This window comes from Varroa destructor, unplaced genomic scaffold, assembly GCF_002443255.2.
Source record: "Varroa destructor unplaced genomic scaffold, Vdes_3.0 BEIS01000001.1, whole genome shotgun sequence".
Taxonomy (NCBI): Eukaryota; Metazoa; Arthropoda; class Arachnida; order Mesostigmata; family Varroidae; genus Varroa; species Varroa destructor.
Window position 1 is genome coordinate 54,998,971 of NW_019211454.1, and position 26,271 is coordinate 55,025,241.

The 26,271-nt window shown below is 40.3% G+C and overlaps 1 protein-coding gene and 1 long non-coding RNA gene across 14 annotated transcripts in view; one reads left to right on the forward strand and one right to left on the reverse strand.

Annotated features, from left to right (window-relative positions):
* Positions 1-26,271, forward strand: part of Ca-alpha1T (Ca[2+]-channel protein alpha[[1]] subunit T) — a 245,041-nt gene that overhangs the window by 175,603 nt on the left and 43,167 nt on the right. For 11 of the 12 annotated variants that reach the window (XR_015318592.1, XR_015318593.1, XR_015318591.1 and 8 more), the window contains 7 exons: positions 5,630-5,816; positions 8,849-9,033; positions 17,206-17,366; positions 19,432-19,524; positions 21,777-22,031; positions 23,294-23,474; positions 24,182-25,627. Coding sequence is in view for 8 of the 12 variants with exons in the window: in XM_086976796.1 (XP_086832922.1) it covers positions 5,630-5,816; positions 8,849-9,033; positions 17,206-17,366; positions 19,432-19,524; positions 21,777-22,031; positions 23,294-23,474; positions 24,182-25,627 (2,508 nt within the window). In the remaining 4 variants the exon portion in view is untranslated. The remainder of the gene's footprint in view (positions 1-5,629; positions 5,817-8,848; positions 9,034-17,205; positions 17,367-19,431; positions 19,525-21,776; positions 22,032-23,293; positions 23,475-24,181; positions 25,628-26,271) is intronic. The other variant, XM_086976801.1, reaches the window with a different exon arrangement.
* LOC147758829 (uncharacterized) overlaps positions 1-26,271 on the reverse strand; it is a 27,163-nt gene continuing 892 nt past the window's right edge. Inside the window, exons 2-3 of one of the 2 annotated variants that reach the window (XR_015318603.1) lie at positions 430-673; positions 1-294 (exon numbers count right to left, since the gene is read on the reverse strand). This is a non-coding gene — a long non-coding RNA (uncharacterized LOC147758829). Of the gene's footprint in view, positions 295-429; positions 674-10,825; positions 11,339-26,271 lie in introns of those variants that run through there. The other variant, XR_015318604.1, reaches the window with a different exon arrangement.

Consider the following 26,271-nt stretch of genomic DNA (forward strand, 5'->3'; position numbering starts at 1 on the left):
TTATCAATAATTTAGCGTACAGACGGCATTTATCTGATTTTTTGTCAGGAGGGCAGGGTGATCTTCCGAAGTTACTACTTTTTACCGGTTATCTTCTATTACCTAATGATAGTCGAATGTCCCTTGAGCTAAATGGGTTTTTAAAGCCAGCTAATAATTTAAGTACGATCCCCTAACTTGGTACTCTCTGAAAATAGAGCTTATATTTAGTAGTTGTAATAGTTGTAAATTTATCTTAAATTCCATCAAGCCGACCTTGATGTAGGCAGCATCACCTATTTTTAAAAGCTCCGCCTGTAAATTCAGTAATATTGCGAGCATTATTGCCATATTGCGATATTATGTAGAAAACATTTACGCGTCCTTTTAGAATATAATGTGAATTCGTATGATCTTCGGTTTGAACAATTTCTGTCATATAGCATTTACCTCAGAGGTGCATTTGTCTGATTGCTTGGCCAACGAGGCCGGCCACTTTTTTCCCAATTATTTCACCATTGTGGGTGTTCGGCGCAACAGCTGATCCACAGTGACAAATGACCAGCCCTCTCGTTCACGGGTTCGGCGACCGCACAAATCTATCCTCAGTCTAGAAGTAGTCACACGCCTTGGATGTCCGGATGATCTCATCATGAATGCTCTTACTTCAGGATCTTGAGTGGTGAACAGTCTACTGTAATTAAACACACGTTAGTTCCTCGTAATTGAATAAAGCCGTTGGTAAACCTACTACAACATTATTAACACCCACAATTATACCTTGTCAACACTACAGACTTAAAAACAAATTGTGTTTGGCATAATTTATTGCGATGATGGCAGCATGTAACGGAACGGTATTTGCAGCCGTATTTTTGGCGGCCGCTTAGGGAGACGGCACTGCCTGAGTCAGCTAAGGTCTGTTTCAATTGGATGACAGAAATCAATAGCTAGAAGCTAAAGGATATTAATGTATACATTTCCTTTTCCAACAACTGTGTATAAACGTGATGCGGGTCACATGTACCATGCTAGGAAGTTCCTTTTTAGAAAGCTTCACCTCCATCACCTATATCACATAATTCTGTTAGTTAAATAGAAAAGGGGTATGAAGGTTTTCGTACTTACGCTGCAGGACTTCCTTTAACGAGCGGAAGTGAGATGCGTACGTATTCAAATTAAAAGTGATTTTGGAACTTCAAGCAAGGTTTCTCTATCAAGCGGCCGGAAAAAAAAGTTGTGTCTTCAACAGTCTTGAAAAACGTGAGAACAACAAGGGTCATATAAAAAATTCAGCTGGAGACTTACCTGTTTGAACTACGCTTAATAAATAAGTAAAGAACGGCAGAAAAAAGGAAACTTCTTCAATGTTTCTCCAGCTACAAGAAAGACCCGATACTCTATTCAAAAATTTATCTTTACTGTCCGCTTTTTTTTTTTTTAGTAACCTTTTGAAACTTTGCTCAATTTGGGATTTCTTTTCTTGAAATTTCTAGCACCTCTTTTCGACAAAAAGAAAGAAAAGCTACACGCCCCTCATATGTTGAGGGGTTTATATCAACCTTATCCGTCTAGGTATATATCATATAGGGGAATCGATAGTATTAGGTACGTGGGGGAAGTATTAGGTACGGTATTTCGAGTTTTACTGGCTATACTTCCGCTAAGGCTTTTTAGTAAGTAAATTCACCTGAAAACTTATCAATCATGATAGTCCTATCACTTGAATTACACTATCTGTACATGTTTCTACTACATAATTCACATTCTGATATTTTACATAGGAATAATAGTGATCAGTAAATATGTTTGGGAAGAAATGCTTACATTTGCTGTCTACACATTGATGCAGTTGAAATGGTTTCTCAAGTCTTCTAAATAACGGTTCATGTTGGTCGTGTTGGATGTTAACATTCCAACAATGATTTTTATATAAGGAGATGTTCTCTCTCTCTCTCTCTATATATATATATATATATATATATATATATATATAAAACATGCTTAATGGACTGTTTGGAGTAGCTATTTGTTGAAACGCTAAAAACGGCAGATTGCGCGGTGGAACTCGCTATCAAGCCGAGGACTTGTGGCCGACTTCACCATTCTCCCTTAGAATTAGGTCGTGTTGGTTAGTTGAAGTAAGCGCTTTTGCTTTTAGCGAAATATTTTAAGCCGTTCCTGTGAAGTTCGTGGCCTAAAATGACACAGTCAGCACGTTTGCCGTCAGCCCCGGGCTACAGAAGAGTTCCGTTGCATTTTGACGCTTTGGTAATAGGGTTAATGAGGCCAAACTTTTGAGTGGAAGTACCTAAAAGCGGCTTTTTCAGCATGCGAGCGCAGGTGAGCTCATTCATTAGTAGTCGGGGTTAATGCACAAGGCAAATTCTATTGGATTTTAAGTAGCAAGATTAAACAAAGTCAAGACAAATGTACCTGCATCGACCACCTTAGCGTATAGGCGACTTTGACTACTGGCACGCTCTCGTTAAGAAAACGAGAACTTCCGTATAGGTTTCTTGGAGGCTTTTCCGGAGCCATACAACAGCCAGCTATACGCTTTCGACAGTTTTCCCCAATGGGTCGAGTGTCAATTATGTGTGTATAGAAATGGTTTGTCTGTGACTTGATATACGCGAATAGAGTAAATAGTATGAAGTCATTGTTTGCTTCATTCATTCGTTCACAATTTAAGAAAGCGTCACGACCAAACGAGAATCTGTCGCATAATAATCTATCCAAACCTGCTGTGGGACTCCTTCAGCTCTTTGCGTTTTACTAGACTTTACGCACTGCGTATCGCTTCGCTACATTTAGCGTATCAAGAAAGATCAACACGAGATCTGAATAAATTTGTGCAGCCATCGTCAGCTAGTCAAAAAGCATACTTTACATGTTTATGTTTTCGCTGTTTTTATTTCATTTAAGCAACTATTATACATTTTTACCTCATTAATTTATATTACCGTCAGCAAAATTCGATTTGAGATGTCTCGAAGGGAACGCCACCTGCAGGTCGTTTATTTACTGTGTATCAAGCAAGTAGTACGAGGAACAGCTCCCCAGTACTACCTCCCGCATTGAATAAATAGTCAGAGTATAGAAGAGGTTTCAAAGCGAATATGTCGGTATCTACGAAATACAGAACGCTAGCCGCACTTCAGATCTCAGGTTTGTAGTAAAAAATTCACAAGCGTTTTATTTGTCAGGTGAATGCCACAGCGCCGCTGCTGTATGAACGCCGTTCCCCGCAAAGACACCTATCTACTCGGACCCTCATAAATCGTATATGTAATATATTCCTGTATATAACAAATCATACTTCATTGCTACATGCGTGTTCCGATGCTCAAGGCTGAAGGCGGTGGGGCATTATTAGTGCGTCGAATGCAGTAATCTCGGTTAATCGAGAGTTAATTAAATAAACTGGTAGTTTAACACTCGTGAAGGCCCGTTACTATTAGTTTTACTATTACTTGTAAAATATTACCATACATCCATGGAGCAAATATTAGACAGTCTGACAGGAAAAGCTTCCTGTTGCAGCCAGGGTTACGCATACAACTGGTTTTCTTTGTGATCAGCCTGAAAGTCACTGTCTTCATCGCTTCACTATGATGAACGGGATTTGCTTATAACCTAACTTGTATTACCGGCAAGTGCAATTTAATCATTCATGAATTAAACGAAGCTTGTTTCCAGGGTAATTACCATCTTTAGATATAGACGCTTCTACGTTACACGAAGCTGTTGCTAAGCTTGTGTTGTAAGCTAAGTTGTGTTGGTTATACTGAAACGATCTACTGGAAGTTATGAAATGAAAATTTGCAAAGGAGTGTGCCGACACGTACTGAATGCCCCACTGACGCTTAGACAGCTAACTCTGGGCATCTGGTCACCAAATTCTAACACCCCCTTTGAAAATAAAAGCCTTGCTTGTTTATTTGCTACGACACAAGTCGGCAATAACGCTGATAACACCTAACAGTATTGTTTTATTAGCTTAAACTGTCGGTCCTTGTGCCAGGGCGCGCGTAGCCCAGAACTTAGAAAGCGAAAGAGTAGATGCAGTATTGAAACACTAAAAGCCGACAAAGCAAATGCGATTAATACTAACATACGTGACCCAACCGTCGGTAGATAGGGACACGCTTCGCAACTCTGCTTGTCATCAGCAACATTACCATACAAACGCAAGCATCGTACACATTTGCTGCCCAAATATAGCCGAAAAAAGCTGCCTGGCTCTTACTGAGAAAGAAATGAACCAGTAATTGCCCACCTAATTCCCCAAATTTACAACAACAATACGCCTCATCCTAAAACCTGACCCATATTCTATAGTAGCGTTTTGCAGTAATCTCGGTTAATCGAGAGTTAATTAAATAAACTGGTAGTCGGTGAAAAGATGGTGCAAATGTAACAACGAACCCTCTAGTAATGTTTGTTCGCTTGGAAGTGTGGACCTGTAGCATGCGCCCTAGTTGGCTTTAAGAGATATTGGAAAAATTGACAGGTGAAGGTTGCCGAAGCGCAAATGTCACCGACATATTTCGACGTAGCCCAAGCTTTGGACTTTTTTTTCTAGTAGAAAGTATGTCTTCGCTGAGTGTTTCTGGGTCACTGTTTTCGGGTCGGCGTAGCTGGTGACGACGAGAATGTTTCCTATCAGAATTCGAAGATTAGCTTTCCCAAGCGTATCTTGAGCTGGTGCAGTACAATCAATGTGTTTTACACTCGTCATCACTAAGAAATTAAAATAATGTAAATATTAATTTTCTTTTAATGAAAGCGCCCTCGGGTAAGTGAGACCACATTAATTAAATATACTTTGGTTCAATGGCATTCTAAATCATACTGCACGTAAAGATAGATATAGAGCTCAAAAGAATTGCATTTGAGTGTCTTTTAGACTTTAGACCTCCTACAGTATTAGTAAAACAATAGTCCCGCTGTATGAGATGTCGACGCAATTGGATTGAAGTGATCCTATCAGTAGTAATCTAGGAAAAGTACGTTTGCAGCCTGTCGGTTGTACTCACGGACTCAAGATGCGTTTTGACTAATTACCTGAAGGGTTCTCCGGAAATATTGAGCCTTTTCAGCAAAACAGTGAACTGTGCTTTTCAAATCCCCAAACATGTAACGACATACGCCGTCGCCAGTACAAGGTAATCACAACAATGTAGCGAGACACACTTTTCAATATGAATCGAAGACCTGTTTAGTTATGTCATTTAGGAGAACATTATATTCAATGTTTGGAGCTTCTTTAAGAGGTTATTAATTTGAAGCTTCTAAAAAATAGCTGAAGCTTACCACGCAGGATGACCACAACCTATATTAATACCAAATAACTAAGAAAAATACAATATAGTGTTGATTTTCCAATAATACATAAGTGCTATAGCAATGGATACCAGCGTCAGAAGTAAGGCTCATTTATAAGGAAAGTTTCGCAAGCTGAAGTATGGTATAGAATAAAAAACATTCATGGAATTAAAATATAATAGGTAACGTTTGTTTAGGACTCACGTAGTAGATTACGAAGATCGCGTTGTCACAGTTATAGTTGTACCGCCCTAACTAGAAATTGTTCATGTTGGTCCTACCACATAAACATCTTTTCTTTGTCCTTGAACATCTTCAGGCATGCGCATACTCGTCATGCTACTGCTTGACACCCTTCCGATGTTGGGTAACGTTCTGATGCTCTGCTTTTTCGTCTTCTTCATATTTGGCATCGTGGGAGTTCAACTATGGGCGGGTCTACTTCGGCAGAGGTGCTATTTGCCGACCACTTTTCCGCTCAACGAAGAGCAACTCTACGACAAATTGTAAGTTCTAGCACCTCTGTCTTGAAAAAAACAATTGAGTGGTTTTAATGAGTGACGAAAGGTAGCGTAAGTAAATGCGCCTATATCTGTACAAGCAAACGATGTGTACGGATGCATGTGGTATAAGTAGCACCATAGGAGGTTATTGCGCACCGCTATATCTTCCTTGTAACTGACAGCATATGAGTTACAGCGAGTGGAGCACCCGTATTAGGAAAGGTAACCTAATGTCAATATTTCGATCAACACTAATTACCTTTACCGCTTCCTTTAAACCATATGGGCACTGCAGGAGGAAAGCGGCAAATTTTATGATCAGCTATCCCAAAAAACCGTTTCGTGTTATGGCTAAATATAATTATACGAAGCGCAATTAAATTTGATGGTTAAAAACATCCTCTAGGAAATGATACGATTATCTTCTTCAAGTTCAGACTCGTAGATTTGAAAAATCAAACACCACAGCCACTACTTGCGCGGAACTCGAAAATAATAATAATAAATGACTAGTCTTTAGCACATCTAAGATAAAAGCAATAAAAATAGTCTTAGTTAACCAGCAACGGAATATTAATTTCTCAGACTTGGAATTTCGGCAGAAGGAAAGCAAACAATTGCCGCGCTAGCAAGTAACCTTTCAACAATTGGCGTTCAAACACGCATAGCGAAATTGACCCATTAGATTATCGTACATCTGCAATAAGAATTTCTGATGCAATGATGACCAGGTTCTCACTGCGGAGGGTAAAGAACCGGAAAGACCCAATAGTATTATTCTTTGAGTCGTCTGAGGTTGAGAATTTCTCCAAAGATAGAATTAATTTTTTGTACGATTGATGGCTATGATGTGCATGCGATGAAGCAGGCAGCTTTTTTTGGAGTAAAAACCGGACAAACTTCCTCGTACACGTGCTAATATACGTTGTATCAAACTTGATCCGGCTAGAGCAACCAAGTACGGAAGCTAACTTTAACAATGGACCCCATCTCAGTCTTTCCATACTGCCGTTAGAGAGTTGCTGGTGTATACGGGCACTAGAAGACATTGCTACTCTGGCGCAGTTATCGTGATAAGGCCGCATGCTGTCGTGCGAAGCCGACCTCGTTGCTATATCGTCACCTTTACGATGCGACGACGTCTGGAGACCCCTACGACGCAAAATGTAAAAAACGTTTCGCTAGACTTAGGAGTGAATGGTCGGTGGCAGTTCCGTCTTTTCAACTATTGCTGTTGGCTTTGAAGGACGAGGCAAATACTTGAGAGGCACCTCTTCAGGCCTCTTCGAAAAGGATTGGTAGCGACTAGCAGACTTTACCATATTGAATGTCAAATTGGGCCAAGCGAAGCTCAAAAACCAAGTTTTCTTTTAAGGGTATTCCGCTTTTAGCCCTTGTGAGCGTTTCCATGCTCTCTCGTCGCTCGGCTCCATCTCGATTCTCTCCGCCTTCTACTTTCTCGATCTCTTTCCGTCGGGCAAACGGTAGCAAGAGCCAGGGACCTGCAGCAGTTACAGTTTCGCACGGACGTAGCTGTACGCAAGATAGAACTAACGTCAAAGAGAGGATGAGGGGGGAGGAAGAACCCAAAATACTCAGCTCTATTTCACACACTAGGCAACCCGATACAAGCCAGACCAACAGATGTCTCTTACTTCGGTGCCACGATGCTGGTCTATTGTGCGCCATACATACGGCGGCTTATTCATGTAATTTCCTTATCGTTTTCTGTCTTCGTCATCACTCTACAAAGCTTTATAAAAAATGATACATGAAAAATACCAGTCAAGTTGTAGAGTACAGCTTGTAAGCTAGATTTAAATTTGTGGTCCAATTGGCTTGCCCTCGTTTGGAGAGAAAGATTTACTCTTTAGATTCATTTTTACTGTGCCCTATCTGTCAAATATCAAGTCGGTTCGAAGTAATGCTGCGCGTATGAATTTTTGATTCCTTTTTTCTGTTCTAATATCTGGATTTACACGCCTTCATTTGAGAAAAAAAGATTGTCTCCTATATAAAACTGGAATTTACATTGGCTTTCTGTTTCTGAAACAGGAATGAGATGATTAATGCTGACAGGTAAACACAGACACGCCGTAACATGCGTCTGTAAACATAGGTATGTCTCTTCGTGCCGGTTTGTTTCAAACGGAGGATGTTTCCCTTTATAGCTATGATCGTTGTCGTCGTTTAAAAAATAGTTTCTTGCTAGAATGAAATTACGTTAACTTTTTACTCGTATTGCTCACAATGAAGTACATATTATCTGTAGATAGCGTTTCGAAAGACATCAATGCCGCAAGGTAATGCTGCAATGCGATTTTCTGCTTTGCCACGCTCTCCCGCCTATGTCACGAAGCAAAGCACTCCGCTGTCACCGTTTTGTGAAATGCGCGGAAGGAAAAAAAACTATCTTGAAGCTCGTTACACTGAGACTTGAACACGGCGACATTCTCCATACAGAACCGCTTTTCTTTTCTTCCGTCGTAGTGATATGGCCTTATTAATATGGTAGTTTGCGCTCTGTTAATTAGGACCAATGTGTAGATATATCTAATAATACATTAAATCACAGTCACGATGACCATTGGCTGAGAAAGATTATGATTATCAATGCACTCTAACAACTAACTCAGCTAGAAAAGGCTGACAGAGCGAAATATTTAATAATATTGTAACTTGATTAAATAGGAAACCTGTATAATCTGATTGAATTAAAGAAGTCGCTTTGGAAAATGCGTTCTAATATAGGTTCCAGCAATGTATCGTTTTTGGCTATTCATTGAAACGCATGGCTTATAAACGCCAACTTAAAACCAACTTTGTCCGATACGCTTCGAGATATGGAAAAACGACAGGAAAAGAAACATATAGAATATGTTTTTTTTCTTGTCGGAAACCGGCAGACGACTCGACGGCTTTGCGTCGTTGAATTATGGAATGTAGTAGAATGAAGTGATCTATAGCGTATTGCTTGGGCACTCTTTTTTATCGAGTCGTTGTGCTATCATTATTTTTTCTTCCTCACCTTACAGCAAAGTCAAGAACTACTACACTCTCGGCCAGTCGGAGCACGATAAGGACTACATCTGTTCTACTGAGAACAACAACGGAATACACCGTTGCGACTTACTCCCCCAGCGTATCTACGAGGATGTCGTGTGTACTCGACCATTCGAGAACAATCTAACTGTTATCGACCACTACGTAAACCGTCCAGGTTTGTTTCACTTTAAAATTCCCCAATAGTACAAAGTGCCGTAATCGTGGTGCTTGCGCTGTCTAAGGCAAGATTAGACCCTATAGACATTCAACCATTCGGCCGCGTCACGCTGCCGTCGTGCCCATGTTATAGTTAGAGGGGTTGTTCATCTAACAGGCTCTTTGTTTGCGCGATGTAAAAGATCTTACTAATTTTTCCTGACCCAACCCCCCTCGCTCTGTTTAAGTGGATTTTTCTTTGCATGACTGCTATGTCTTTGAGCTTCTTTGAAATGCCTCTAATTTCGACTCGCCAAATCAAAGTTGGCTACATATCGTCAGTGTTTGTAAGTATCTGGGTGGAAGGGCGATCGACGTTGTGCAACTCTTCATGCTAACAAAGTTTGCTAACGGTACCATAAGTTAGCTGACATAAGTGCACTGTCAAATTGTAACCTTCGTAGCGTCGCTTCAAATTTTCCAACTTACATAGAAAACATTCTGGTTCAAGCGACAAGAGCGTTTGGGCTTTGAACGATATGCCTCGTTGCGCGCGCTTAGTGGAGCCAGAATAACAGTAAAACTTCAATGTATAATGTTGTTCGACTCCATACTTTTCAATGACTGTAGCCAGCAATATCTGCTGATTTAATAAGCACCGACATCTGGAAAAGTCTAGTGCAACCGAATTGGAAGTAACACACATGTCCCCTATGATAGACCTAACTAAAAAGCAAATATGCCAGATGAGCAGCGTCGTTCAGTATGCACAAACCTATTATCAGACAGCTAAAAACAGTCTAGCTTGCCAGATTTCAGCTACTCGCAAGTCACGTGTGGAACTGCATTGGCAGGTTTAAGCGAGCCACCCAACTATATACGTCTCGTTAGCAAATTCGTGCTGTAGCTTCATTTTTTGAAGATATACCCTGCGTTTGAAGGACATTGTCAACGAATCTAACCCACCAGCGTAGTCGTTTAATGAGTTCGACAAATTTAATCTACCAGGTGCCAAATCACCTTAGATATACCTATGTTTTACGAAACAATTCGTTAAAGATAAGTAGAAAGTTTGTAAAACAGTATTGCTTATGTGGGTGCGATACAGAAGCTGGTGTCGCTCAGCGAAAAGTTGAAACTTGGCGGCAGCCACGAAAAAGCTTCAGGTCACAGTGGGCGTTTCGCAAATATGCGATTGTTTTGCCAATACTGCCTGCTCTAAAAATCGAAGAAAGCGAGCTTATGGCAATAAAACAACGGAGAAGAAAAGGAACAGAGCATTCGAATGCGGTTCAAAGGCAAAGGGCCTAGTTAGGTAGTTGGACCTGTAGCCAAGCACATGAGATGCACTCTATACCGAATTAAGCCAGATAAACAGCCTTGTGCTTTGTGTGTAGTAGAAAAAACGATAGCTTAGATTTGTTTGCGTTTCACCAAATGTCACCAAACCCATTGACCCACATTAATAACTACTTTTCAACAATAACTGATCTATCTCGATTAAACAAGCATTTCATGCAGAAGTATTACCAAGTTAATGTCGCTTTCCAAAAGTATGGTATTTGGTTGAAATTGAATAAGGTCACGTATACGAATACATCTCGTATCAACTTACTTACGAAAGACTGCTACGACACTGTACACAAGCTGGCGAACCGCGGCGATATAGCTATAGAATACGAGGAAAGTTCTGTCTTGAATGACTCAGGGTGATTTAACCAGTTACGTGTTTACGATTATTACCTATATGTGAACTGCAACGTCCGAGGCTAACGCTTGTCAAGAGAGAGGAAAAAAATAGACGGAACAAATAAAACACACACTTTTTATTTAGAAAAAATCGTTGGCCTTAGCTGATCCTTTGAGTGTGATATACGTTACCGATATCAGGACAAGCATTTCAGCCACAACTCGTTTTTCCTCTTTATTTGAGTTCTCTATCGTTACCATTATGATATGATCCGTTATTCAGTAATCCGCAAGTTCAGTGCTGCTTTTAAGGTTTACTATTATTGCCCGATTTTCTGCCCTATTATGTAAGGGCAAACGTTAAATTGCTGATCTCCTGATTGATGTATGCACTCACTAAGGTTACTGCGTAAGCACAATTCAGGGGCTCAAAAGAGAGACAGAAGCTCAGAACGTCTCGCCAGTGACTTCTAGTAAAATCCAATAAAGTTTTCTTAATGACGAATAGTCTCGCAGAAGGTCAACTTGTTTGTGTCACACAACATTGGGGATTCATTATTAAACCCCTCTGACCTTTATGCGGCTGCTGTCGTCGATGGCTACTATTGGCGTCTTCCTACTGCCGCTTGTCGCGCCTGCAAAGAAATATAGGCAGTCAAAAATGGCTAACATGTTTGTAGTTCAATCAATTGAATAGCACTAGATTAGACCTAGAAGGCACTAGTCGCTTTCAACAGGGACCAATCACCATTTTTGATTGGCTACCTCTAACTGAACACGGCGGGGACGTGACAATCAAAAACGGAACATACTACTGATACTACTAAATAAATAAAATAAAGATAAAAAGAAAAACAAAAAGCTTTGGGAGGAACGTAAACTGACCTAACTTGCGGGAACATTAAAACTTTTAACTTGTGCTGAACGGAAAAAAACAGTTGCCATCGTTAGTTATTATGCAAGGAGGCAATAATGTCAGTGTTAGTGGCAGAAGAAACACGAGCCCCTTAGTTTAATTTCGGATTCAATCAATGCCATTTCAGCCCGAAATTCGTGTAGGGGTGTTTTTTTTGCCTATTTCCGTTACGTACGACAACGTAGAGATCAGGTACTAATCGATACAGATCGTTTTCAATAACAGAAAGCAGCGGTAGTTTGGTAAAAAAATACCCGAATTTTTCTATATTTTTCGTTGAATAGATTAGCCGTCATCGCTCGTGTTTTAAATTTTAAATTGTAAAAAAATATGCATACACGGCGCTGCAGTCTCATTGAGACGGAGAGTTAATTGTATCTCCTTCGTTGAGTGAACTAGAATTGCGTAGATAATGAATAGTGAGAGCGCGTGACTACACCTGTGGCTTCATTGAAACATTCATTCAACATTAGAAAATTCTGTCTGCTAGCAATCCTGTGAAGTTTCAAATAGTGGCGTACAGATCATACGTTTTCTTCATCGTTCTGTCAAGATGCAATGTCAATGAAACCAGAGGTAGCTTGCGACTTCGGAACCGATGGGATTCGTTTTCTTTGAACTTGTTTTGAGTCAACTTATTTTATTCGTACTTCGTTAATACCTCAGCTAGGTAATAACCACGCTACTACTACGTACGATCTAAGAAAAATTAAATCGCAGCTTATCGCTCGACCCGAGGCTCCATTTCGCTCGCAAAATGTTTTTAATGTTAGCTTTCATCGTCCATTCGAAAGAGTTATACGTTCTAATGACTCACTTGTTTTTTAAATGACAAAGAAGAACTTTTCATATTACTCTAAAACTGTAAACAGATTCAAGTTCTACCTTTTTTTTTTATTTATCACAATCGATATATGAAATTGAGTATTTACATACTATTAGACTTATTATCTTGTTAATTAGGCTTAGTGCCTTTATTAAATATTTAATTATAGAACCTCATATTGAATTGTAGTTGTACTGATCCGTCTACCAACGTTACGCTAAAAAGCCAATGAGCGTTTAGTGGACATCAACCAATGACTAACTTCACTTGCGGAAGAAATGCTTTTAATACTTTGAGAAAAAATGAGAAAATTACAGGCGTATTTAAATAGATTGGGATTTACCCAAAAGTAATGAGCATAATAATTTAGCCGATTTCATATTTTAATGCAACCTGAAGGTTATAATTTTGCATATTACCTCACTGATTATACTATAGAGCTACGTATCTCCGTATTCATTGTCTGTTTCATAAACCCAGAACCCCGAAAATAGTAAAAGCGCCGAGGTGGGTGTTACCTTGCTGTTGCCGCACTCGATCAACTATTTACAGCATCTTTCATAATGCATTCACGACAAAAACAGGCACAACGACAATGTTGTTGTTGTCACTGTGATCAGTAATAACAACGTTGCGGTTGTTTACTGTGCAACAATAGCAATATATTATTGTTAATAGTAGCAATAACAACAACAACGAGACCAAGGCAAACGAAGTGGATGTGAGCTTCTTCTAGCAGGAACTGCGCAACACTTGTGCGAGGGGCATCGTAGACAAACAACATCTGGGTGAAAAGGAACACTAGTTATCTCTGCTTTTATCTTAATGCACTATCATCTCGTCACAACCGGCAGCCCAGTCGTGCTGTTGCTGCCGCTCGTGAGGAAATTCATCTTTCTTGCTCTTCTTTCGAATATCCATAAACCTGCAAAAATCGATATTTTTAGTAATCGTCTAAGTTCGTTAAAAGCAATGCACGTCCAGAAAACTTTCTTGCCTGTAGGACCGTTCTCCTTGGCAGCCAAAAAAACAGAGCGGAAACTCTAGATAACTGATGTCCTATCATTTTTTACGGCTGCTCAACGGAAAGACAATTATCAACTAATAGTAGTTTTTTTAAAAGGTTTGAACAATATATATTCATGAAACTCTCCATAAAGTTGAACGATTCTTTGATACATCTATAGAGTGTTATGCTTGCGTTTCTAGGATGCTTGTGGATAACATCACATGCAGACAAAATAAAATAAAAGTAAAACAACGAAAGTAGGTTTTAAACTGAAAATAGGTCAGCATAGGCCTTCGGCTTTGCATAGGCCTACTATTCTTTTTTATTAAACGGCAGTTTGAGAACGAGGCTGAAAGCCTTAGTTCAGTCAAAGCGTAGGAGCGCGTAGGGGCTTTGGCACACCTAAAAGTGGCTACGCTAATTAACTCTCTTCCGAAACCTCAAACTTGGGCGGTTTTCCTCCACTGTCTCTTATAGCGCCCTGATCTAATCTAGTTACCAGGTGAACAAAAATACCTGATAGAGAAAGACCTGGCAATATATGACCAACGCGTAATTCGAAATTCCAACTTCTAAATTGATGTTAAACCACTGTACATTTCTACGCCTTAACAGTAACGTCGGCTTATTTCTAATGGTGACGCACAGAATTCGTTATCTACGTTTAATGTACGCCGTACGTAATTAGATGAACCATGGGCTATCAAAGCTTTCACGTCAACATCTCTTACGGAGTGCTACGAAACAACAATGCCGCAGAATTGATTGTCTAAGATGAATTTGCCTGTTGTAGATAGACTTAGACCCTCGTGAATTCGTATAAACATGTTCTGCTGCTCTTAAATATCATCATATCAATATCTAAGTCGATAGGGATAAACATGTTGGCTAAAATGGGACTAGAAGACGGTCATATACATTCTACCGCAGGCTAAATTCGGGTCTTACTAGGCAGTCCGTCAGGAATAGCGCAGATTAAGACTCGTCTGCTGTGCTCATTGTAACCGTGACGGCTGCTGAAGAAATGCATTGTTGTGGCGTAAAGTTTGGGAAACGGTAGTAAAACATTTCTGCAAGCAAAAAAAAAAACCCTCACTCTTTGGTCAGTGCACGATGTTGGTGAATCTCTCTATGGTGAGGTATTAAACCTTTGTGGAGGAATACATGTGAAGCTATAGAAATGGTATAGGAGCGAAAGTTATTTGCTCTTGTAGCATCAAAGAAGTTAAGATTTATAGACGTTTATATAAACTAATCAGCGTAAAACCTCGATGATAAAACTTATTATAACCAGCTCCCTTCTTTTAATAAATCCTTTCATAAAATGTTCTCGCTCTAAACCTTTAAGGTTTTTTCTTCTATTAAATGTTTATTTATCGTCTTTCCTGTTCTTCAGTTATTTAATCTAATAGCTCTTCTTCCACTCTCTTTTAATTTAGCTGGTACTGCCTTGTGAAGATCGAAAAAAAAAGTTACAAAGAGAAGCCGTTTTTCAAATTGCACTCGTCTGGCGTCTCTATTGGTCACTGAATTTTTTTTTACTTACGTATTTTATATTGAGGACGTGATCAAAAAAATTTATATTTATGCCATCGATAGCTAATATATATATATATATATATATATATATGTAATAAAAAAGTATAAAAATAAAAGCGCCATAATTATCAAGCTCCTTGGCTGTGTTCCAATGAGTATGGAAGAATTTGTATACGTTTGCCTATATTCGCTTGCAAAACAGTTTGATTAAACCTTATTCATTAAATAGTAGAGCATAAACTGTTTAAAGCAGAGTAAAATGCTATTACTATAATTTTTGAATAAAATATACACAAGTCGTGTAATAAAAAGCTAGTAGAAAATATGTAGTTATACGGTTGCTTTGATTAAATAAATTTATGCATCGAAGCGAGGGCGAAATCCTGTATTAAAAGAATGGCTTTGCTTAAATTCAAGTTAAAAAAGTTATACAAGAAGTTGACGCTACGCTACATCTATACTATCAACGGCTTAACTGTATCAGACGAATTGTTATTGCAACAGCTCGTAGAAAGCAGCGGAAGTTTTCCCTTGGTTAAACTTGATCTCCGCAATGAAACGTGTTAGTTTCGAAGCGATCGTAAGATGTTTGTCTAAGGCGTATACAGTTAGAAATTATAACGGAAGGTGCGAGACTATCACACTTAATCCTGTATCTTGACTTAGCGGTGTTTCGAATAAAATGTTGATACTAATTTCTGTACTGTAAAAGAAATATGTTATTCGCTGTTTATTGCTGCTCTCGTTTCCTGGGGCTCCGGGTTCTTCTTCTCCGGAGCATTCTAATTGAAGCATAGATAAATGAGTACTACTAGATATAATTCTTACCATGTGATTGTCTCTACGGGTTAATTTCGATGCATGGTTTTATTTTATCGTATCGCACAGTCGACTAGTAAGCAGTTCGAGTTCATAAACCGGGTCTTAAAATTACGGAGAAATTTTTTCATAGTTTTAATGCGAAAGAGTTATAAAGAGACACTTTACGGATCTATAACAGTCAGCTGGAAAGTAATCAGCCTTTGGAGAATACTGCTTCTGGGCTAACCAGACGCTTGCGACAATTACACTAGTACAAAAAAAAAAAACGAACCCTTTTGCCGCATGACTTTCTAATAGTGAAAAGGAGCTCAGTAAACAAAAAAGAAGCAGCCTTTGCTCCTGAGTAGGTAATAGTGTTGAACCTTAGATGGTCAGCAAGGAGCACATTTGCTTTGTTTAGCATCCGGAGTCTGTAGATACTAAATTGCATTTCTCTCATAGCGATTACCCTTGATATCCAGTAAACGCTATTTGCAACGTCCCATGTCCTCTAAACGCTTCAAATCCATAATAATCACAAAATATTTATGTACATACACAATTGAAACTTCATACAAGAAACAAAAATCGGCTATCAGCATATAGCTTTCTATAGCCTCACGTTTTTTTTAACCCAATTTTGCTTTGAGTAGCGTGCAGTGCGCTCCCACGCGTACATCTTTGCTATATCGAATATGAGTTGTTCAGAGATTGACAGTTAACTTGAGAAAAATCTTATAGAGATATGGTGTTCTTTAGTGTGTCTATTGTTCAACGTTTGCCAACGTTGTGCTAGCCGGGAGTTGATTGACGGTGGTATCATTGTACGTGCGTGCATGGCCTTACACTATACTGATGGATATTGTGATTATTATGTTGACCACAGTGCCACGGTCAATATAACACGAATAATCAACCTATCTATCGCATAGTTGATCATCATATAATGCCCCCTACAGAATATCGCGCACTTGGACTAAATAGACATGCACTGAACAGCAATACAAGTATAATATTGTCTACGACCATGATCTTTTTTGACCGATGCATGCACTGCAAGTAACGGAGCTTTACTCACTTTGATTGCTTAACGTACATAAATGTTTGGATTTTGTGTTGGGGGCCATATACTGTAAAATAACAAACGTCAACATAGTCTAAAAAGTGGTTTCATACTCTACAAAAGCACAAAGCCTATTTAGCTGCTGTGAACTCTCAGAAGGTCTCGAAGGTTGAGTCTCAGCTTGTTTCTGCTAGGCCCTAAAGCTGGTAATCGATAGGGCTTTTCAGATTTAGTCAAAATCATTAAGGACCCTTTTGACGCATTCTTTGTAAACGTTTATTTAAGTTGCACAGTTAGAACTGTTACATAAATGAGTCCATAATTATGTTACGATAATTTGACTTTCAGAGGGGAAATCTCCGGACCACAGTCCCCCGCGGAGTTTAAACGATTCGTGGTGTATCAACTGGAACCAGTACTATACGAACTGTTCCGCAGGGGAGCGGAACCCCTTCCAAGGGGCGATCTCGTTCGACAACATCGGCCTAGCCTGGGTGGCTATTTTCCTTGTAAGTCAACAACAAGCTTTTACTGTCCAATCTTCGAATCATTTTGATGCAATAATCTATTCAATACAGAATTTTGCCCACGTAGATATAGCATGATGATAGAAACGGTTTTGCATGGACTTACTTTAACTTTAATAATTATAGTTGTACTTTCAGATAATTGTTCTAATCCACGGTTAACCATTTCCATGACCAGCATTTCCTATTACACAATTTGTTGTTAAGCACGTTTCTTTGTGTCTCCTGAGAGTAATAATTGTTATATTTTTTCCTCAAAAGAGGTCCCTTAAGCCGTTTGCTATAAAGCGTTAGTTTTGTTAGAAAAAGATAACCGTGAGGTGATTTCCAAGGTCTGACCTTGGCATAGTCCCGCAGTCTCTTTATGACATCACCAACCTGTGTAAATGCGATCAGTTAGCGATGCGATGCTTCTATCTTGTCAACAAGAGTCGTCCATTCAAAGCGAGCATCCCAAGGATAGTTAGCCTGTCTAACGATCCTATGGCAGGTAGGCAAAAAGTGTTGTTGCGATTCCCAAGAGAATTGCAACGGTTGCTCTTTGCGAAGCCGATCTGTTGTAGAAGTCGTGGGAGGTTAGGGTTCAAGGGGGGATAGGGATAACATGATGCGGTATCGGGGGGGGGAAAGGAGGACACTATTTGATCATTGTCAGATGCGACCTCTTTTCTTATAGACTTGCCCGTAATTAAATAATGCTCTCTTTCAGCTTTTAGGCAAAAGTTTCAAGGAGCGTTCCTTCCTCTCCTTCAAGTAGTCCCCGAATAGCTCCCCATTGAACGGAAAGTCGTTAGGCCTCTGGGTGTGGCCGTTGCTATAAGTCCTGCAGTGCTCAAATAGCGTCTAAATATAAGAGCGTGAGGATCTCTGAGAAAATGGCAGAGGGAAATAATTACATAGACACATTCATAGATCAGTTTATTTCATTGGATTAATTTGATGCATCTGATTTATTCAACCTAAGGCATGTTCCTACTTCCTATGTTTAAATGAGAACTTTAGTCTAACTCAAATGGACATGTTAAAACTCTATATATATATATATATATATATATATATATATATATATATATATGTAGTTTTACTTTCCTTTACCTTCAAAGAATAAAAAGTTGCAGTTCCAACTATCCACATCTTTTCTCGCTAAGCTCCTGACTGGTACCCACACCATTTTTTTCTGTGATTTGTAAGAAGCATCGGCTTCCACTAGCTCCTTCAGTTTGCCAGCAAGCTCTTTACAGCCTCCTGTTGTGTGATAATTATAACAACGCTGTTCCTAACTGAAAAACCTGAATCCTTTTGATATTCTTAAGTATCATAGTCTGTTTTACCAGCGTGTCCTGACTATTCAATCTAGCCGTCATTCCCTTTCTCTGCTCCCACTCTATATAGGGGCAACGGACAGTAATGTCCTTAATGTAAAACGTGGCTGAAGTGATCTTCGATTCTCCACTCTTTCTCAAGTGACTAGGAACTTAAGCGTCTGAAGAGCAAGTATCGGGTCGACCGTGATCGAGACTAGCCTTGGGCCAAAAATTCGGGTCGGCTAGCTGAAGCGTAGCTTCCCACTGTAAGTCGGACAATCTTCTCCTCTGCAATCTTATGTTTGAGCCCTGTCCAGTTTCCACTCTTCCATAGCCGGGTTGCCTGCTTCGTCTCCCAAAAAATATCCGAACAGCGTAATGAGGTGACCGTTTGCTCGCTTTGTTATCGCCCATTCGACTCCACTCTGTCGCACAGAGGCAGCATCTAAGTGATCAAGTATCCTCCATGTCCATTGCCGCGGGTTTTCTACGTAGATATTTGTTTGCTATGGCCACATACAATTGGCTGAATCCGTAGGAATTCTACGAATGAAACGTTTGAATATGGATGGAAAGTTAGTTAAGAATAGGTTTTGATGTTTAACCAAGCACGCATCCATTATCCACTGAGTATTGGCGTGTTTTCCTGAAAACTTGAAGTGAAGAGTACGAATTTGTTGCCCCCATAGCTTTAAGAAGCTGTTATAGTAGGCATAATTGTGTTTGTTTTTGTATCGTTACAGGTGATTAGCCTTGAGGGATGGTCCGATATCATGTACTATGTCCAGGATGCGCACTCCTTTTGGGATTGGATCTATTTTGTCCTTCTCATTGTGGTAAGTACTGTAGCCGAAACAACGGTCTTGTCTATACAAACCTGGATGCAATTGTTTGTTCGAATGTAAATGAGTCAATTTTCGAACTACTGGATGATCGTTTGTAGTTCATGCTTATTTTGACAAAAAAATCTGGTAAACTTTATAGCAATCTGATGCAATCTAGAATCTTCCAACAAGATTGACTAAGTCTAGAGATTTTTCCCAAATGGACCAACGAGTGTACATTAGGTTTCGTGTAAAAGAAAAACTCAATAGAACCGCTGTAGATGTTGCAGAATGCCTACGACGATTAGACACTGAGTATAGCTAAAGTAAGCAGGTGGTTGAAGCGTTTCGAAAATAAACGGGACTCTATCGAGGACAGTTTTCATCCTGGGAAACCTTTAATAGCGACTATGAACGAGAATAGTGAAACAACCGGGACCTGTTAACAGTCCAATCATCATAAAAAAGCTAACACCAGGAATATAGCTCTCAATTGGCCTACCTCAGGACATTTGAACGTCAGAAGACTTAAGGCAAAATGTATGTCGAACCAATTGAACGTCCAGCAGGTGGACACCTGAAGAACTGTATATTTGACACTTCTAAAAGAGAGAAACTTGCTTGAATCTGTCATTACGAATAACTGCACGTAAGCGTACGGCTACGATAATGACACCAGAACGCAATCTTTCAACTAGCCGTTTAAAAATGAACGCCGACCAAGAAAAATTGCACGACTCAAGTGCAAAAGGCAAGCTGGCTCTCACGTTTCCCTTGATCGTCGGGAACCGTTCGTTATTAGTTCATGTCGTCCGGCTTCATCATCACCAAAAAGCAGTATCAAGAGGTCTTAAGAAAACTGTGTGCTAATGTATACGATGCAAGGTACCAGAACTGTGGTGCAATAAGTCCTGAACTTTCTATTAGAATAATGCGCCGCCTCACACTTCACTAGCCGTATAACAGTTTTTGAAAAAAAAAAACTCGATGTGTATGTTCCTCTAACTCCCCGTACTCACTAGACCTAGCCTTTTACGACTTCTCCCTATTCCAAAAAACTTGAGAAAAGCCTGGGGGCAAGTGTTTCCACGCGACAAAAAAAATGAAGGGAAAATCACTCGTTGAAATTGGGGCTATCCCGACGCTCGAATTTGAAAAGTGTAGTTTAAGAGTGAAGGAATCAGTGCGTTGCGTTCGGCGGAGTAACAACGTAGACAGTAACAACTTAAATTGGAACGGTTACCTATTGTTTTTGGATAAAGGACTACAGTACTGTGCGAATCTGATTTAGCTCACAGAAGACTAGGCTCGTCTGTCGTGTAGGCATAGATCAGTAGATGCTGAAGGCCTAGATGAGTTGTTAATTGTTGTAAAGTTTCATGAATTGTAAGTAAATAGACCTAGCGGTTGCTGTCTATGATTTACTATGAGGTAACGAGTGAAATGACAACTGTTTAAAAATCTCAGCCGTATTTACTCTTCTATCGAACGATACTTTTACACATACGCGTTGATTCAAATGAATGTATCGTTACCGTAACAAGTGATGTAAACTAAAAGAACAATCGCACAAACGAAAATAGGACCTCTACACATGCGTAGGTAGGTGCATATACGATACATAATTTCCGCATATGAAACGTGACTTGACTCTTAATTATGATAAACTTTATTACCGAGAATGCATTCGAGTACGCCGAACGCTAAGGACGGTCAATAATAACTTAAAGACAATTCTCCCTTTTTTGAGGCATATAGTTCGATCAAACATTTGATAGAATCAGTCAGTATCGTTTTCAGTTTAACGACCACTTACGCAGGCTCGTTATGGTGATTTGTCCATATCAAAATTGAAGAACACTCTCTAAGCGTTCTTATAGAAAAGGAGCAGGTCGAATTCAAATATGAAACAAATTACGAAAATCTTTGTTGGGGGCTTTTACTGCTACAGGCGTGGTCAGACCAAGAGTCCAGGAAAGCAGCAAAACGTCTAGATAGAAGGGCAAATTTAGCCAGGCTCAGCTCCGGCCTGGGGTAGGAGGGACACAAGAAGGTAACAGAAGCTAAAAAAAGTTTGTTTTTCTTTCTCCCACTCCCCTTTCAATTTTAGTTGCGTTGTATTGCCCTTTTGGCTCTTGTGTACTACTTGTATATTTACCGTCCTGCTTCCGTGTAGTTCAATCACCGTCTGAATTACGATCGCTCATTCACCTGGTGATTTTTTCGTGTTTTGTCCGGTCCGATGTCCTTCGGTGGTCTTGCAGATCGGTTCATTTTTTATGATCAACCTGTGCCTGGTTGTGATCGCTACTCAATTTTCGGAGACCAAGAAAAGAGAAATGGAACGCATGCGACAGGAACGCCAGCGCGCCGGTTCAAGTTCAACCATCTCAATGTCGGAGAGCGCCGACTGCTATACGCAGATCATTAAGTACCTGACCCACCTGGCCAGAAGGGCCAAACGAATCACAAAGAGATGGTACCGGCGGCGGCGCAGGCAACGAAAAATCAAGAAGAGGGTAAGCGTCGCACCACACTCGTCTATGGCAGGGTATGAAGTCGATTTGATAGTGAGTTTCTTAGCCAGAACACGAAACGGCGCTTGCCTTATACAGTCGCAGTTTCCTCATGAAGTATTCTTTCGATATCAAACTTTGATACAACTTTTTTTTTTTTTAATATAAAGCCTATACAAAGCTAAAAAAATCAGCTTTAGTGTTCTATGGTTTCTTGCTAGGGTGACAATGTCATTTGCTTCTTTTACTACTTTCAACATTACCAGTATTATTAAACTATTCTCTCGATTCTTTTGTTACCAATGCAAGCGAAGATTTAGACTCGTTATAAAATAAATTAATAGAACAGATATATATAGTAATTTGTTTTCGCAAACCATTTTGCTAGCTGGCATTTATTTTTAAAAATGAAAACCCTCGTATAATTTCTACTGCGTATGTCAACTAGTGTTATATGAATCGGAATAACTTAAGTTTTATATAATAGAGTAAGTTGTTGATTTGTGCAAATAAATAACGTTTTACTCAAACTGAATGGGTGGAGAGAAAATAGCGAGTTCCGACTTACTTTTCCTTATAGAAATTAATGTATCAAGCCTGTCTACCGGCATAGGTACCACATCTGCTGACACCCCATTATGAACCATATATGTTATATATTATTACTAACTTATTATGAGAAATCTGCTATCAATATTCACCAATACGTACATGAAACCTATTTGCCTTCGTCGCGGGGCGCGAAGCTGATTTAAGCATTTACATTCTTGAGAGCTGTAAAATAACGATAGGTGTCTTTGCTAGGCCACACTGTACTTAGCTGCTGTTAGAACGTAACAAATGCTACGCGATATCTACAAATATAGGGTGTTGCCGATATACGTCTATGTCTTACAAAAACCTAATGCTTAGTAAAGGTTTTGTTCAGCTGACTTTGGCTATTCTTGATAAAAACCGAGTTATACGTTTATATCGATCAGTTCACTTTTCAAGTAATTATCAGTCTTCTTTTTGTGGTCGCTGTGTGGGACATTAACGAATACCGAGTTATGTTAGATTGAAGCTCACATGCGCTGATAGCAATTCCACACACAAGATACGTTTGTAGATAAATGGGTCGGTCTTGATAAAGACTCGTTTATTGGGGCGCCGGTCGGCACGGCGTAGAAAATTCAAAAAATCTGTTGTCTAGAGCACTATGGATCAGGATACTAACGAGCATGATTATTATCATTGACGTACTTATTTTTATCTGGCTATTTCAGCGAAAAGAAAATGAACTGAAGGACATAATAGAGGAAACGGAGCTTGAGGATCAATCGCATCGGCCCGACAAACATGGACATCGGTGCCATTTAGAAACAAGACTCAAAACACAACAACTTACGGTGGTTGCCACAAGTGCAACATCTGCAACCTATGAAACCTCTACCCCAACCCGTAAAGGTATGTTGGTGCTCCACACTCCCTCATCCGCCGACCCCGCTTTCTTCTTTCCTGGGCCCCCACAAGCGCTTATTATCCCTTCTCTGGCGAATCTGCGTCTTCCTACGGGACCAATAACTCACTGTATCGACAGCACCAACCAACCAACCCGGTATAGTTCTTACCATAAACCTTTGTTCTTTCTACTACAACATTATGGAAAGTCTCAGAGAGTAAAGTACGTAAACGTCATTACGTTGTCACGTGTCTCCCAACTAATACGATTTTAGCTTGCCTTGACCTACTGACGAGTAGAGGTAGTTAGTATAGTTTAATGCTCTTTCCTTTTCTTCGTAGAGTACAGCGGACAGTATGCACCCTGTAAACGTGTACTCGAGCCCGCGTCTGTGTCGCATTACTACCATATCAAGATACGTCTATGGCTATCTGTCGTCGCCTCTGTGATCTTCTTTCCTTTTCTTCCCCATCTTCAACACTGTGTTTCATACAGCACCACGGAACTTTATCTTCCTTGATCTTACTAACTATTGCTGTTTTAGTGGATCTCTTTCTTTGCTTATTCGTCTCTGAGCATCAGAAAACAAATTCCTTTCGGTCTCTTACTTTCTATGTATCTATCTATGCGTTTCTGTTTTCCGCTCTATACTCTATCGCTAGTGTTGATTGTCCCCGCTGTTTTATTTCCGCTGTCCTGTTATCCGTTCTAGGTAGCACGGGCGTACGAGACCAAATGCCATGCCCCTGCCTCGAGCAGCTGGGCCCCACGATACGTGCTGTTTCGTATTCGGGGGACCCAGACGATTACTGCCAAACCCCGTACCACCTCGACAGTTTCGACCACCTCGAGCACTTTCAGCACATCCTTCCCCGCAAGTGCACTTGTATCTGCCTCCCTTCCTGCAGCACGTGCTCTATTGTGCTACATAGCGGCGATTGTCATAGTACTTACAATGACAATAGCAATAGCTTTCTGCCGCTAGCGCAGCAGTTTCCGCTATCTCAACAGCAGCAACAGGCACGGTCACAGCCGGAAACGGTGACGAAAAATGGTTCGACACCGATCTTATGCGCGCTCAACACAAATTCAGCGTCTGCTGCAGGAGCTCATATAACAACAGCCCCAGCTGGTGCAGTAGGCGCCTATGGCGCGGACGTTGTTCCGAGCATTTCGGCCACTGTCGACACTCAACAGCGATACCTTGGGCATAACGAATGCCAAAAAAATGCAAATTATAACAATGAGCGTAACAATAATAATAAGAACAGCCCTGTAAATAGTAATTATAGCCGTGATGGCCATAGTCAATTTGTCGTAGACATTTGGGCGTCTTCAACAAGAGGAGCTTCGGGGTCGAATGTTGTGGGGATAGTAACAAAGACACTTGTCTCATCGTTGACCCCTTCGTCAATAGCCAATGCTCTGCAAAGGCAACAGCATGATAGTGAAGGCGATCAGTCAAACGTGTATGTCGTACATGACGCCGTAGAATTAGAACCGCGCGCGGCCGATTTCGATCTAGCTCTTCTGGACAGATTCTCATCGGCTAACGTCAGTCATGCCAGTGGCACGAACACCTATACCGGTAAGTCCCTGTTGCTGCTGCCCCCCCCCACACCAAATATGCCGGAATCAACAAGAACAACAAAAACAATCTTACCTTTACCACTACCTCCGCCGGAACAAGCGCCTAGTATTGTACTGCAATCGACCGCTAGAGCCATAACGCTCACCCCAGGCAAGCCAACAATAACGCCCACGACACAACCGAACGACCGCGTGGGCGAAGGTCATCTGTTGGCATCGGGAGGCGAACTGTCGATGGGCAGTAGAAATAGCACAGATATACAATGTCAAACTGTAGTTACTAAAGAACGCGATACCGTTTCGAAACTAGCAGATGCTATACAACCAGCAGTATTACCAGCAGCACAGGATCCACTTCTATCCAGTTATCACACGAATGCCGTAATCGAATTGGTTACACAAACAACTATTGGACAACAAAAAAGTTCGTTGGCCTCAAGTTCGAAAAATATTAGCGTTACTAACGATCGAGGCGCTGCCAATACGCCGCTAAGTTATAAAGGCAACCACAGTACCATCACCGGCATAAATGGCAATATCACATTCGGGATCAATTCCGCAGCTGAAGGTAACCCTGTCACTGTGTTTTCATCTCTAGATACTGCCAACAGCTAAGTAAATTTAATGCATTTCCATTGGCTATTGTCAAATGAATTGGCTTCCACGACCTGTATCAGTTCCGTTAGGAAACAGCAATATGTTTACTATCTATGATGAATTCACGAGCATGCCTACTCTTTAGGATTTGTCTTATTCCAGCTAGATAATAGGTTGCTTTACGGCAAAAGTGACCTGAATAGATGCATGCGCTATGTAGACCAATGTATCACGAGATACTTTCTGAAGGACATTCACAGATCGGTCGTGGACCGTTGAAGCTTACTTAGTTTATTCATTTGTTTATTCTCCTAACAGATTTTCCTCTTGAGTAAGCTAAGGTGTCTATAAACCTTCAGAATGTAATGAACCTAATATGCGAACTATCTCATCCATACATTCGTGTTAGATTTTTTTAGGACATAGAAAAAATAATAACTAGAATTATTCACCCGCTTTATAGTGCTGCAGACATCACGCACTTTATTGTTGCCGCCCTGTTTTTGATGGTTACATTTGACAAAAACATTGTTCATTAGGTCACCAACCGCCTGGCGTTGTGCACCCCAAATGGACCCCACGGGCTGCTGTACTCTGAATTAAATCTACCGTTTA